General features: G+C 40.6%; 1 protein-coding gene across 1 annotated transcript in view; it reads right to left on the bottom strand.

The window, feature by feature from the left end:
• LOC124553230 (ankyrin-3-like) overlaps positions 1–13,571 on the bottom strand; it is a 96,685-nt gene extending 83,114 nt beyond the window's left edge. Inside the window, exons 1-2 of the mRNA XM_047127120.1 lie at positions 13,394–13,571; positions 109–279 (exon numbers count right to left, since the gene is read on the bottom strand). Coding sequence (XP_046983076.1) covers positions 109–279; positions 13,394–13,571 — 349 coding nt within the window. The remainder of the gene's footprint in view (positions 1–108; positions 280–13,393) is intronic.
• Between the last annotated feature and the right edge of the window lie 360 nt (positions 13,572–13,931).

The following is a 13,931-nucleotide window of genomic DNA, read 5'->3' on the forward strand; positions in this document are numbered from 1 at the left end:
CGTAATAATCTCAGTGCAAAACATAAACATTTACTTCATTACTTCACAAAAAATTGCTGTCCATTGTCATACCCAGCCTCATAGGAATCGAAAAAAAATAATTTTTACCTGTAACGGAATCTGGGCGACTGTAGCCACTACATATGACCACCGCCACAAAAATGCGGATGAACCAACAAGCGTTTCTGCGGAACATCACGGAAGGTCGCAGGTGTCGGGCCAAGTAAAAAAACTTTTCCCTCAAAACAACTTCACCGAACTTGCAGTCTGTTGAACAACCTGAAATGTTACGAAAAGTGTAATTACAAAACGCACTTTTTTTTGCAGCTACCTGTATAGTAAATAAAGAAACGTAAATTAATCTGAATTACACCATTTTACAAGATGGATGCCACTCCGTTGTTCCGAATATACAGGGTGATTCACAAAGGTATGCAAATGTTTTAATTTGTTGTTCTACAAGTAAAACTAAAGAAAAAAGTTCGTGTGAACACAGGTCCACAAATGTACATCTACGGAGTTACGGTAGTGAGAGATTTTGCCTGAAATTTACCAACTTCGGTAATATGAAGCCATCGCAAAACTGTATGAGGTTACAATAAAGCACGATTTCCATTTAATTTGTTGTTATTCATCTGGTGAAACTAATAAGAGATGCTCCAGGCGCGTATCTGCAGTAGTTTTTCAGAACATCCAGTGAAGCAAAGAAGTAATTTCGTAAAAATTTTAATTTATTACTTGGCCCAATTGGTTTTTTAAATTCGAGGCGACTACACAAAGTTTTCAGCAGAAGTTGTAGACAATTTTATTTTGAAATAATGATGCTAATAACTTTAACTGAAACTGTATGAATTTGTCAGATAATTTGCTTTTATTAATACCATACCACACGTGAATTCATGTTACAGCGGATGAAACAAAGCTAAGTGTTAAGGAAGTTGTACAGTGGGCACACAGTTTCACAATACATTCACAATAAATGTTCAAAAACGTGTCCACCGAGTTCAATGAATTTAGCTACACATGTATGAACTGATTTTGTTGCTCGTTTCAGTTCCACAGAGTTGTTCTTAATTTTGCCTATTGCATTCACAACGCGAGCAAGTAATGCCTCACGTGTATTGACTTTGTCCTCATAAACTATGATTTTCAGCCATCTGCATACAAAAAAATGCATTGGTGTTAAATCGGGCGATCTGAATGGCCACAGACGTGTAGCACCTCGAACAATCCGTCTATGGCGAAAATTTTCATCTAAATGTGTAGTGACGGGTTGGCGAAATGTGGAGGTGCGCCGTCCTGTTGAAAACACATTTGCAATGGCGTAGCAAGTGGAACATCTTCGAGCAAGCGGGGTTTTCCTCTTGAAGGAATTGTAAGTATGTCTCGTCAGTTAGACGTGCTGGGAAAACATTTTATTAGATTCATCATATCAATGACGACGAAGTAAATGGAAATCATGCTTTACTTTAACCTCGTACAGTTTTGCGATGGCTTCATATTAGTGAAGTTGCTAAATTTCAGGCAAAATCCTTTATTAGCCGTAACTTCGTAACTAAACATTTGCGGACCGATGATTATATGAACTTTTCTTTAGTTTTACTTGTAGGATAACATATTAAAATATTTGAGTATGTTCAGGAACCACCATGTATACTAGCTTATCAGCTGCACTGTTTAAGGCAAATACTGTCGAAACAATTTAAGAGATCGTTATAATGTTTGCACCCTATTAATTGCGAGAAACTGCTGCATGAGCGACGTATAGTCCGTTCTAATACTCATATTAATTGCAGGAGACAGGGATCAACTTCGCTTTTTTCAAATGAAACCATAGTGTATGTCTATACGTGGAGATCTGGTATGCAGAGGGAGAGAAGGACGGGGCTGTGTCTCGCCTACAGCAGTGGCGTTAACCGGCTAGACGAGCCTCAGGCGGCTGAGGACACGCCAGCGGGTACTTCGGAGTGTAGTGCTGGCGGAAACTGTGCTCTAAGAAAATGTGTCATCCGATGTCCAAACTATTGTGACTGTTATGTTATTTGACGTATGTGTATGAACATCTTACTTCTGCAAAGAGCAATCTCTCGAGTTTTACACGGTTTCAGCTGGTAGCAGCAGTGTGCGCCCACTTCAGTTCTAGTAAAAATGGTGTCGGGAAACCAGAAAGCGCTTTGTGTTCTAGGTTTTGCGCACTGCGGGTCAGTAATAACCGTTCAGCGCGATTTTCGTGTGTAACATCCTATAGCACAGATCGTTAGACAGTGGGATGAACAATTCCAAGAAACAAGTTGTGTGTGTAAGGGCAAATCGCCGGGCCGTCCCCCAGTGTCTGACGAAGACGTCGAGTGCATCCGCCATAGTTTCACAAGGAGTCCGCAGCAATCCGTTGGTCGCACAGCACGACAGCTCAATGTGTCCCCGATGTCCGTCCTGGCGTTTGTTGCGTAGACGTTTACACACAAAACCGTACAAAATTCTGCTACGGCAAGCTTTTCGTGAAGGTAACAAACGACAACGTGTGGAGTTCTGTAATTTCGTTCCCGGAAAGATGGAGGATGACAGTTCTCTTCCACACTTAGAGCTTAGTGACGACGCAAAATTCCATTTAAATTGACAATTTGGATATGATCTGTGAGGACGTGCGTGCGACTGCGCGGAATAATTACAATAATGGACCACACGCTTCGCAACAGCCCGTAGCAAACTGTGTCAACGGAATGTCGTACCAGCATAACACGGGACAAGCAAACGCTCAGGGTTACAGCAATCATAATAATTTCAACCGCCGCAATGGAAAACTGTGTAGCAAATTTCCACATCAGATTAGATACAACCTGATTTATGAAAACGCACCGCGACAATACGGTAACTCATCAATAAATCACAACTGTAATTACAAGCATCCGAACCACTGGAAATGTAATGGAAAGCGTCACAAGGGAAAGAAATGGAACTATAATATCGGGCCACAACAGTATTGTCAGCCAAGTCAGTTCACTCTCTCACATCAAAAGAATTCTTTGCAGCCTCAAAATGCGACACTTTCTCACCAACTCAACCAACAGTTCAGGAACAATAATCAGGACAATCCGTCGCATGCTTTTCTTAACACCGCCAGTCACAATAGACAAGGAAACCCGACAATTTTTTACATGCAGGCGAACCAAGCATCAAACGCAATGTCAAATGACACGCAATTAAGTGATGCACATTTCGTATGGTATACGAACGCAAGTTTTGAGCCTACTACTCAAGTAAAATTAACTGACAATTCAACTCCACTTAAGTCGGAAAACTAGTAGCAGCTTCTTCATGCCTCCACAGGGAAGCTGCGGAACAAAATTACAACACCCTGAAGTAACATTAGACGACAAGTTAAGACGAGCTCTCATATCTTTAATCACTCATGCCAACCTAAGAAAAAAGGCGCATGACAAACACATTACCAAAGTCTTATCGTATCATGTAAATGAACGAATGCTTTTAAAGACCGACTTCAAACCATTTTTAACTTATCATAAGAATCGCAAGTGGCAGTACATGTATGAAGGACCATTTATTATACTAAGAAAGCCGCACATTGTTTGCTATCTATTAGCTGACCCTGTGTCTTGATGAATAAAAGGATTGTTTCATCACGCAGCCTTTATATATATATATATATATATATATATATATATATAAGACTATTGCACAGGACTAACACCCTGTCCACCTGCCTCCACAAGAGAAGTTATAAAATAGATTTATTGTAGGTGAGCAAGATTTGCCTTAGATGTAAGTGTTAAGTTAATTGAGCCATGAGCAGCCACAGCCAAAGAGCTGAAAAACAAATAATATAGGAGGGACGTGCTAAGTGCCACCTGATACCACTAGTTTTAAGTATAACAAAGCTGTCTCCTCTTGAGTGAAATAAATTAAAATGATCGTTTCGACCAGAATGATATCTCGTAAATAAAAGTTGATTAAGGTCGCTTACTCTTAGGAGGGAAATGTTTTATTATGTATAAGGAGTGTTTGATAACAATTTTTATGAGACCACCTGTGAAAAGCAGTTGATACAGACCGCAGCTTAGCATATATGTGTCAAATAAATCAATAACGATCCAGGTAGCAGGAAAGAAGTGTTCAACTCAATTACTCTTATTACAGAACCGAGAAAACCGTATGCGCTCATAGGAATTTTACGGCAGAGTGCAGCTGAAATACTTGCAAAGATCAATTATAAGTAAAATAATTTAGTACCAGAAGCATTTTTTTATATTTTTTAAAATTTTTTTTGGGGGACCCAATTTTACGATTCCCAGAACAGAAGATAGCTAACAGACACTGTTCACTGCTAATGCATGGTATAAGCAACTTTAGATATGTATAGAGAAATGCTTGGAGAGCGGGATTGGACGATACTCAGACTACTGTATCGATTTAATGACGCTAACTACTTGTCATGGAAAACTAGCGTGATGAGGCACAATTTATGTTACGCTCATCACTTCACACGTCATTAAGAGTTTGTCTTAAGATCCTTTCACCCCATAAAAGTTTATTGTGTTTTCCTCTAATCAGTATCCTTATCTTCCTACTTTATCTAGTAGAGAAGTGAATTTTACAGACTGACAGCAAGCTTGATACGTACAGACTGTACGTATGGATGGTCGTGACACTTTAGTTGTTGACAGAATATGCATATTCTCCGCGAACCGCGAATTCAATTGAGGTTTGTTATGTGCAACAGCACGACAGAGAACACTAAGCTTCCCAATTTCCCTAATGGAAACTTGAAAATGAGCTGTTCATCCCATAAGCGAAGCCATAATGACTATGTCTTCAAACAAACGACGTAATTAACAGAGAAAAAATAAGAGCTGAACTTGAGAAAAGAGTAATTATTGTAAAAAGAGAAGAGTAACAAGTTTTCGAACAAGGTGTATGCCCTAAACCTAAAGTACTTAGGAAGCACAAACTATGAATAAGAGACACTTTTTTCGTCAGGCCTTGTAGTCATAGAGATTATTTTTCCTTTGTAAATAATATTTAGACATAATATGTATACCGAATGTTAATTCGGTAGTAGGTGACTATGGGTTGGGGGTAAGAAATGAAAGAGGAAGCCGCCTGGTAGAATTTTGCACAGAGCACAACTTAATCATAGCTAACACTTGGTTCAAGAATCATAAAAGAAGGTTGTATACATGGAAGAAGCCTGGAGATACTGATCGGTTTCAGATAGATTATATAATGGTAAGACAGAGATTTAGGAACCAGATTTCAAATTGTAAGACATTTCCAGGGCCAGATGTGGACTCTGACCACAATCTATTAGTCACGAACTGTAGATTAAAACTGAGGAAACTGCAAAAAGGTGGGACTTTAAGGAGATGGGACCTGGATAAACAGAAAGAACCAGAGGTTGTACAGAGTTTCAGGGAGAGCATAAGGGAACAATTGACAGGAATGGGGGAAAGAAATACAGCAGAAGAAGAATGGGTAGCTTTGAGGGATGAAGTAGTGAAGGTATCAGAGGATCAAGTAGGTAAAAAGACGAGGGATAGTAAAAATCCTTGGCTAACAGAAGAAATATTGAATTTAATTGATGGAAGGAGAAAATATAAAAATGCAATAAATGAAGCAGCCAAAAAGGAATACAAACGTCTAAAAAATGAGATTGACAGGAAGTGCAAAATGGCTAAGCAGACATGGCTAGAGGACAAGTGTAAGGACGTAGAGGCTGATCTCTCAGGGGGTGGGGGGGGGTAAGATAGATACTACCTACAGGAAAAGTAAAGAGACCTTTGGAGGAAAGAGAACCACTTGTATGAATATCAAGAGCTCAGATGGAAACCCAGTTCTAAGGATAGAAGGGAAAGCAGAAAGGTGGAAGGAGTATATAGACGGTCTATACAAGGGCAATGTTCTTGAGGACAATATTATGGAAATGGAACAGGATGTAGATGAAGATGGAATCGGAGATATGATTCTGCGTGAGGCAATTCTGACCCAACGATTTATCTTAGACTAAGGAAAGGCAAACCTACGTTTCTAGGATTTGTAGACTTAGAGAAAGCTTTTGACAATGTTGACTGGAATACTCTCTTTCAAATTCTGAAGGTGGCAGGGGTAAAATACGGGGAGCGAAAGGCTATTTACAATTTGTACAGAAACCAGACGGCAGTTATAAGTGTCGAGGGACATGAAAGGGAGGCAGTGGTTGGGAAGGGAGTGAGAAAGGTTTGTAGCCTCTCCCCGATGTTATTCAATCTGTATATTGAGCAAGCAGTAAAGGAAACAAAAGAAAAATTCAGAGTAGGAATTAAAATCCATGGAGAAGAAATAAAAACTTTGAGGTTCGCCGATCACATTGTAATTCTGTCAGAGACAGAAAAGGGCTAGGAAGAGCAGTTGAACGGAATGTATAGCGTCTTGAAGGGAGGATATACGATGAACATCAACAAAAGCAAAACGAGGGTAATGGAATGTGGTCGAATTAAGTCGGGGGATGCTGAGGGAATTATAGTAGGAAATGAGACACTTAAAGTAGTAAAGGAGATTTGCTATTTCGGGAGCAAAATAACTGATGATGGCTGAAGTAGAGAGGATACAAAATGTAGACAGGCAATGGCAAGGAAAGCCTTTCTAAAGAAGAGAAATTTGTTAACACCGAGTATAGATTTAAGTGTCAGGAAGTCGTTCCTGAAAGTATTTGTATGGAGTGTAGCCATGTATGGAAGTGAAACATGGACGATAAATATTTTGGACAGGAAGAGAATAGAAGCTTTTGAAACATGGTGCTGCAGAAGAATGCTGAAGATTAGATAGGTACATAACATAACTAATGAGGAGGTACTGAATAGGATTGGGGAGAAGAGAAGTTTGTGGCACAACTTGACTAGAAGAAGGGATCGGTTGGTAGGACATGTTCTGAGGCATCAAGGGATCACCAATTTAGAGTTGGAGGGCAGCGTGGAGGGTAAAAATCGTAAGGGAGACCAAGAGATGAATACACCAAGCAGATTGAAAGGATGTAGGTTGCAGTAGGTACTGGGAGATGAAGAAGCTTGCACAGGACAGAGTAGCATGGAGAACTGCATCAAACCAGTCTCAGGACTGAAGACCACAACAACAACAACTACAACTCCACTTTGTGCTAATAATGCAGTGCTGGCATTTATACCTGAAGTTCTACCAATCCCAGTACAATTCATACCTACCCAAAGCGCAGTAAAACTTTTTTTTTTTGTTTTTTTTTTTTGCATGTCATGAAAGCCGTAAATCAGTAAAGTGCTAAGAGCTTAGCGCAAGAAATCTACGTCGAGACCACGACAAAAATATTCCTATAAATGGTTCAAATGGCTCTGAGCACTATGGGACTTAACTTCAGATGTCATCAGTCCCCTAGAACTGAGAACTACTTAAACCTAATTAACCTAAAGACATCACACACATCCATGCCCGAGGCAGGATTCGAACCTGCCACTGTAGCGGTCGCGCGGTTTCAGACTGTTGCGCCTAGAACCGCTCCGCCACCCCGGCTGGCCCTGTAAATGTCACTGTATAACAAGAATGTCAGTTCTTTGTAGTATATTTTTCCAAGAGTGCACACTGCTCCCAGACTTCCTGCGAAGTCAAATTATTTATTTCTGTGTTATTTTTTAATATTTATTATGCCATGTGTAATGTATCTATGTATGTGTATCTTTAGCCTAATTTCATTGTCTCTTACCGAGAAATGCACACCTGTTATCCTTGTATAATACATTAGAACGAGTCCGGCCCAACAGTCATGTAATTACTCCATGAACAATTTACCATCAATTTCAGTCGTACGAATATATTTACCTGTTATTCTTTATGTCAACCACTTTACCTAATGTCATATATGAAATCTATTGTAAAGAATTCTAGCAAGTAATACTAATTTGATTGATGAAAGCAATAATATTACAACCACTCATGAGTCGCGATGATCCTGACGGAGTCATCGCGCCGGCCCGGGGTGGCCGAGCGGTTCTAGACGCTACAGTGTGGAACCGCGCGACCACTACGGTTGCAGATTCGAATCCTGCCTCGGGCATGGGTGTGTGTGATGTCGTTAGGTTAGTTAGGTTTAAGTAGTTCTAAGTTCTAGAGGACTGGTGACCTCAGAAGTTAAGTTCCATAGTGCTCAGAGGCATTTGAGCCACATTTTTTTTTTTTTTTTTTTGAGTCATCGCTCCTCTCTAGGAAAGCAATGTAATATTAATAGATTTCAGATACTTTGCAAATGATGTATTTGTCATAAAGATGCTAAGCATCACAGCGCGAGAGTCAAGAGACGAAATATTTTTGTAACGTGCGCCTATACCAAGACGCGCGTTCAGCGTTTAAATACTCTAAATAAACACTATGACCCGCTGGGCGCAGATATTTAAAATTACTGCCGCAGCGCTTGATGCAAGAAGCAGCGAAACAGAAGAAAGAACAATCTATGTTTTGTTAAGAAATATTCTAGAGACTTCATTACTCTGGTACTTTTGGTCGCTGACATGTTAAGACGTACTACATAGCATTGCTACCAGTTGTATTTTTATCTTATGTAGAAATTATGTGAAACAACGAAGAAACGTCTCGGTAACTCGGGTGAAGAAGGAACGGACTTATAAAGTAGCAATTATTGGACTGCGCCATGTACAAAATAAATATCAGCTGTAACCCATGTACTTATTCTGTACTTGTCAGTGTCTAGAAGTTTAAAGCCAATTTGTTCAAGATATATTAATATTTTACGATGGAGTAATTTTCTTCTTATTTCTTTCTTTCACTAACCAGAAATGATGTTCAAATTGTATATTTGCTTTGTGCAGGTTCGCTCTTTATCGCAGTGTCTCGATTCTATTTGGGAGACCAGTAATGTGTTCAACTTCCGATCTGTTAATCTTTCTCTTACGAAATTCGACTAATTTGCTTTCATTTCTATTTTTATATTCACATAGGTTCCTTAGGTGTTTTCATCGAAGATTCTGATAGCGTGAAGACAATCCAGGTGAAAAGGTCAATTAAGAAAACCCCTTGGCGTAATCAATCAGTACGTCTCCTGAACACAATCGAGAACCGACGCATCGGTGATCAATTAATAATCCTTCTCTCTTATTAAGTCGTACTGAAAAACGGCCACACAGGATAGCTGTAAGTACACAATCTAGTGTTAGGTTTTATTTTGCCAGTAAATATTACCGATTGACAGTGACAGCATCACTATTATTATTTACTACTATTTCTTATACAGAATAAGCAAGTTACTAACGCCAGAACAGGAAGTGAAAAATGGCTAAGCAGTGATGGCTACAGGACAAATGTGAGGATTTAGAGGTATACATTACTAGGGGTGAGATAGATACCGCCTACAGGAAAATTAAAGAGACCTTTGGAGAAAAGGTGAATCTGAACGAATATCAAGAGCTCAAATCGAAATCAATTCTAAGCAAAGAAGGCAAGGTCGAGAGGTGGGGAGACTATGTAGAGGGTCTCCACAAGGGCGATGTACCTGAGGGCATTATTACGGAAATGGAAGAGGACGTAAATCAATATGAAATGGGAGATATGATACTGCATGAAGAACTTGACAGAGCACTGAAAAACCTACGTCGAATCAAGGCCCCTGGAGTAGACAACATGCCATTAGAACTACTGACAGCCTTGGGTGAGCCAGCCCTGACAAAACTCTACCATCTGGTGAGCAAGATGTATGAGACACATGAAGAAACCTCAGACTTCAAAAGGATTTTAATAATTCCATTCCAATCCCAAAGAAAGCAGGTGTTGACACGTGTCAAAATAACGGAACAACCAGTTTAATATTTCACAGCTGCAAAATACTGACACGAACTCTTTACAGACGAACGGAAAAACTGGTTAAGTCGACCTCGGGGAAAATCAGTTAGGATTCCGTAGAAATGCTGGAACACGTGAGGCAATTCTGACCCAACGATTTATCTTAGACTAAGGAAAGGCAAACCTACGTTCCTAGCATTTGTAGACTTAGAGAAAGCTTTTGACAATGTTGACAGGAAGTCTCATTCAAATTCTGATGGTAGCAGTTGTCAATACTGGGAGCGAAAGGCTATTTACAATTTTTGCAGAAACCAGTTAGCAGTTATAGGAGTTGAGGGGCATGAAAGGCAAGGAGTGGTAGGGAAAGAAGTGAGACAGGGTTGTAGCCTATCCCCAATGTTCCATTGAGCAAGCAGTAAAGAAAACGAAAAATAAATTTGGAGTAGGAATTAAAAACCATGGAGAAGAAATAAAAACTTTGACATTTGCTGACAACATTGTAATTCTGTGTGAGTCAGCAGAGGTCCTGCAAGAGCAGTTGGACTGAATGGACAGTGTCCTCAAAGGATGATATAGGATGAACATCAAGAAAAGCAAAACGAGGATAAAGGAATGTAGTAGAATTAAATGACGTGATGCTGAGGGAATTATAGTAGGAAATGAGACACTTAAAGTAGTAAAGGAGTTTTGCTATTTCGGGAGCAAAATAACTGATGATGGTCGAAGTAGAGAGGATATAAAATGTAGACTGGCAATGGCAAGGAAAGCCTTTGTGAAGAAGAGAAATCTGTTAACATCAAATATAAATTTAAGTGTCAGGAAGACTTTTCTGAAAGTATTTGTATGAAGTGTAGCCATGTATGGAAGCGAAACATGGACCATAAATAGTTTACACAAACAGAGAATAGAAGCTTTCGAAATGCGGTCCTACAGAAGAATGCTGAAGATTAGATGCGTACATCATGTAACTAATGAGGAAGTACTGAATACAATTGGGGAGAAGAGGAATTTGTGGCATAACTAGATTAGCAGAAGGGCTCGATGGTAGGACATCTTCAGAGGCATCAAGGGATCATGAATTTAGTATTGGAGTGCAGCGTGGAGGGTAAAAATCTTAGAGGGAGACCAAGAGATGAATACACTAAGCAGATTCGGAGGATGTTAGATGCAGTTGATACTTGGAGATGAAGAACCTTGCACGGTATAGAGTTGCATGGAGAGCTGCATCAAACCAGTCTCTGGACTGAAGACCACAACAACAACACGTTTCAGTTACGACGAAGTTGTTTTAAAAGGACCAAGGTAGACCATTACCTTGGGGTGGATGTTTGGTCACCTAAGTTCCTGAATCCGAGAGAGCTTAAAAATTTGTTCCACGCAGTGCTGGAGCGTGTGACAACGGGTATAATTGTTGGTCCACTATCTTAATCTCTACATTAGCACACTGTTTCGTTGTGTTCTGGGTGCAAGATTAATTACTGCAGAGACTAAGCGCCTTTTAGCGTGCCCGTTTGATGTGTTAAATAATAGATTGAGCCAATGGGTCGCCGGTTTGAACTGAGTGGCTTATCATGATTTTCGGTACTGATTTGTAACTTCAAACTGTCTCTCGGAGCGAGGACTGCAAATTTTAAATCATGTCAGAATCCTTGAACAATTGTGTTGGAAAACCTAATGAGTATAAGCAGCTCTTATTTCAGATTTTGCTTGTGTAGAGCGTCTCCACATTGTTCATGAGGGTATTTTGGTTTTGTTGTCTATGTAACTAGTAAACCTTTTGCCATTGGTTAGTGTACTAAGAATTTATTTGACTACAAGCCTGATATACATTTAATTCCACTTATTGATTCTTTCATTTTTTGACCCATTATTTCATTTTCTTTGAATTTAACTGAATGCGTCACTCGGTGTTAAGTTCGAAGCAACCACTGTTGTTGATCTGTGAAGTGTGAGTAGTGTTGCTAGACGGCCTTAGAGTAAAAATACAGTTAACTTTTGTTAACGTTTCATAGGCTGTGGCTCATATAACATGCTAAATTCATTAATCACGGACCTCTGTAATTTTTAAAGTTATCGACTTTGTTTGATGAATTCGTATTGTGTAATAAACTGTTTCATTTGGACACCAGCACCTTACCCCTCCAACCTGGCTCCCTGGCACTTGAAGTGTTGTACGCAAGAGATAAACCGAATGAGGTAGCACTGTCATAAACAGACTGGCCTTGTATTCGGGATGGTGGATGCTCTACTCTTCATCTACTCATCTAATTTAGATTTTCGTGGTATCCCTAAATCATATCCGGTTAATGCTAGGTTTATTCCTACTGTAAGGTCACAGCTAACTATTTGTCGCACTCTTGCCATTCTAGACCTGTAAGGCTGCAAATGTCCCTTTATGTGACTTACAGTAATTTATCGTTCCTAAATTGTAATATCAAGACGTGTCCAGTATGCCTGTAAAAACTGATCTACTAATTAAAGACTATTACTACTACTGCTACTACTACTACTAACGTCATTACTACAACAACAACACACAAATGCTAAGTATACTTACATACGTGTTCAACACATGCATGGCAGGGTGATCAGGAATGTCCTGGACATAGTGCAACACACTCATGTGGGCATATTACCGCATTCGTTCCTGAGTTTATCAACATTCAGAGGTACAGTTTTCAGTCCTTCCTTGCCTTCTACCGACAATGGTCGATCTATCGTAGTCGCTAAGTAGCCATGCAGATGTAACTGCTGTTACCAAGATCGTACCCAGTACCTGAGCTAAGGGCCAATTTCTACTAATTTTGTGGATGGGGAATGTGTGGAGAAAACAAAAACCTGGTTAACATGTGTGATCGACGTACTATCATGTCAATCTCTGCCATAGCAAGGCTGGTTACTTATGCAAAGTGGTAACAAACCCAAGAAAGCAGCAATAGGTTTATTTCTGGAACGTCCTTACAGATTAAAACTGTGTGCTGGACCGAGACTCGAACTCGGACCTTTGAATTTCAAGTGCTCTACCGACTGAGCTACCTAAACACGACTCACGACCCCTCCTTACAGCTTCACTTCCGTCAGTACCTCGTCTCCTACCTTCCTACTTGACCGCGAAAGGCAAAGGTACCGAGTTCGACTCTCGGTTAAGCAGACAGTTTTCATCTCCCAGGAAGTTTCATATCAGCGCAGACTCCGCTGTAGAGTGAGAGTTTCATTCCGGAACTCTCGCCTGCTTCAGTTGTCATTTGGATCCGACAAGTTTACATAAGAGCGACTTTCGTTCAAGAACCACTGCTAGTAGCACCAATACATAAATTGTGCTGTAAGAAGCAGTAATAAGTAACTTTCAAAGCTAACGTTAGCCAGTACAGGAGTTCTTAATAAGAACTGTCGCGCTACAGGTCACGGAAAATAATTTAGAAAAAAGAGAAACATCTCGGCCTCACTTTAGTTTTCCCCATTTTCATAGCCGGCACTTTTCAGGGTGGACAACACTGAGAACAGGAGACAGCCAAATTGAGGGAAGTTACACGCACAGTATATACCTACCGTACGTTGATGGAAGGAGTACGTAGAGACTCACCAGACACGTCGGGCGCCGCGGCAGCCAGTGCAGTGGTGGTCGGCAGCGAGACTCGCCTCCTGTGCTGGACTGGGCTGCCGCCTCCCACCCACTCTGTCCGCAGTTTTCCTCGAGACCCCCTCCCTGCCCCCACTCCTTCCCCCTCCCCCCTCCGTACCGACAACGATAGCTCTTGCATAGGTCTGACGTTCGAAGTATTTCTGCCATCTGATCTTAGCCGAAGCACTAAGAAATCTTCCTCTTACGCAAATCCAGTGACTGAATTCAAGTCACGTATCGTGTCGCCCAGTGGCCACACCGGCACCGTAATGGAAGATGATGCACTCTGTCTTTCTAAAATGTTTCACCGGAAATACGGTCGCTCCTTTCAATCACTGCATGAACACTGAAATTGCAGAGACTGAGATAAGCGATCGCGGAACAGGGAACCTGGAACCCCTCACTAGTAAAAAGCTCTGTGCGCCACATCAGATGCTGCTCATTCCCAGGCTCAGTCCGCTCCATTCTCACTGCGACGTACTTTGCCAGCAGGAGGTGT

The sequence above is a fragment of the Schistocerca americana genome, chromosome 11, assembly GCF_021461395.2.
Source record: "Schistocerca americana isolate TAMUIC-IGC-003095 chromosome 11, iqSchAmer2.1, whole genome shotgun sequence".
Lineage (NCBI taxonomy): Eukaryota > Metazoa > Arthropoda > Insecta > Orthoptera > Acrididae > Schistocerca > Schistocerca americana.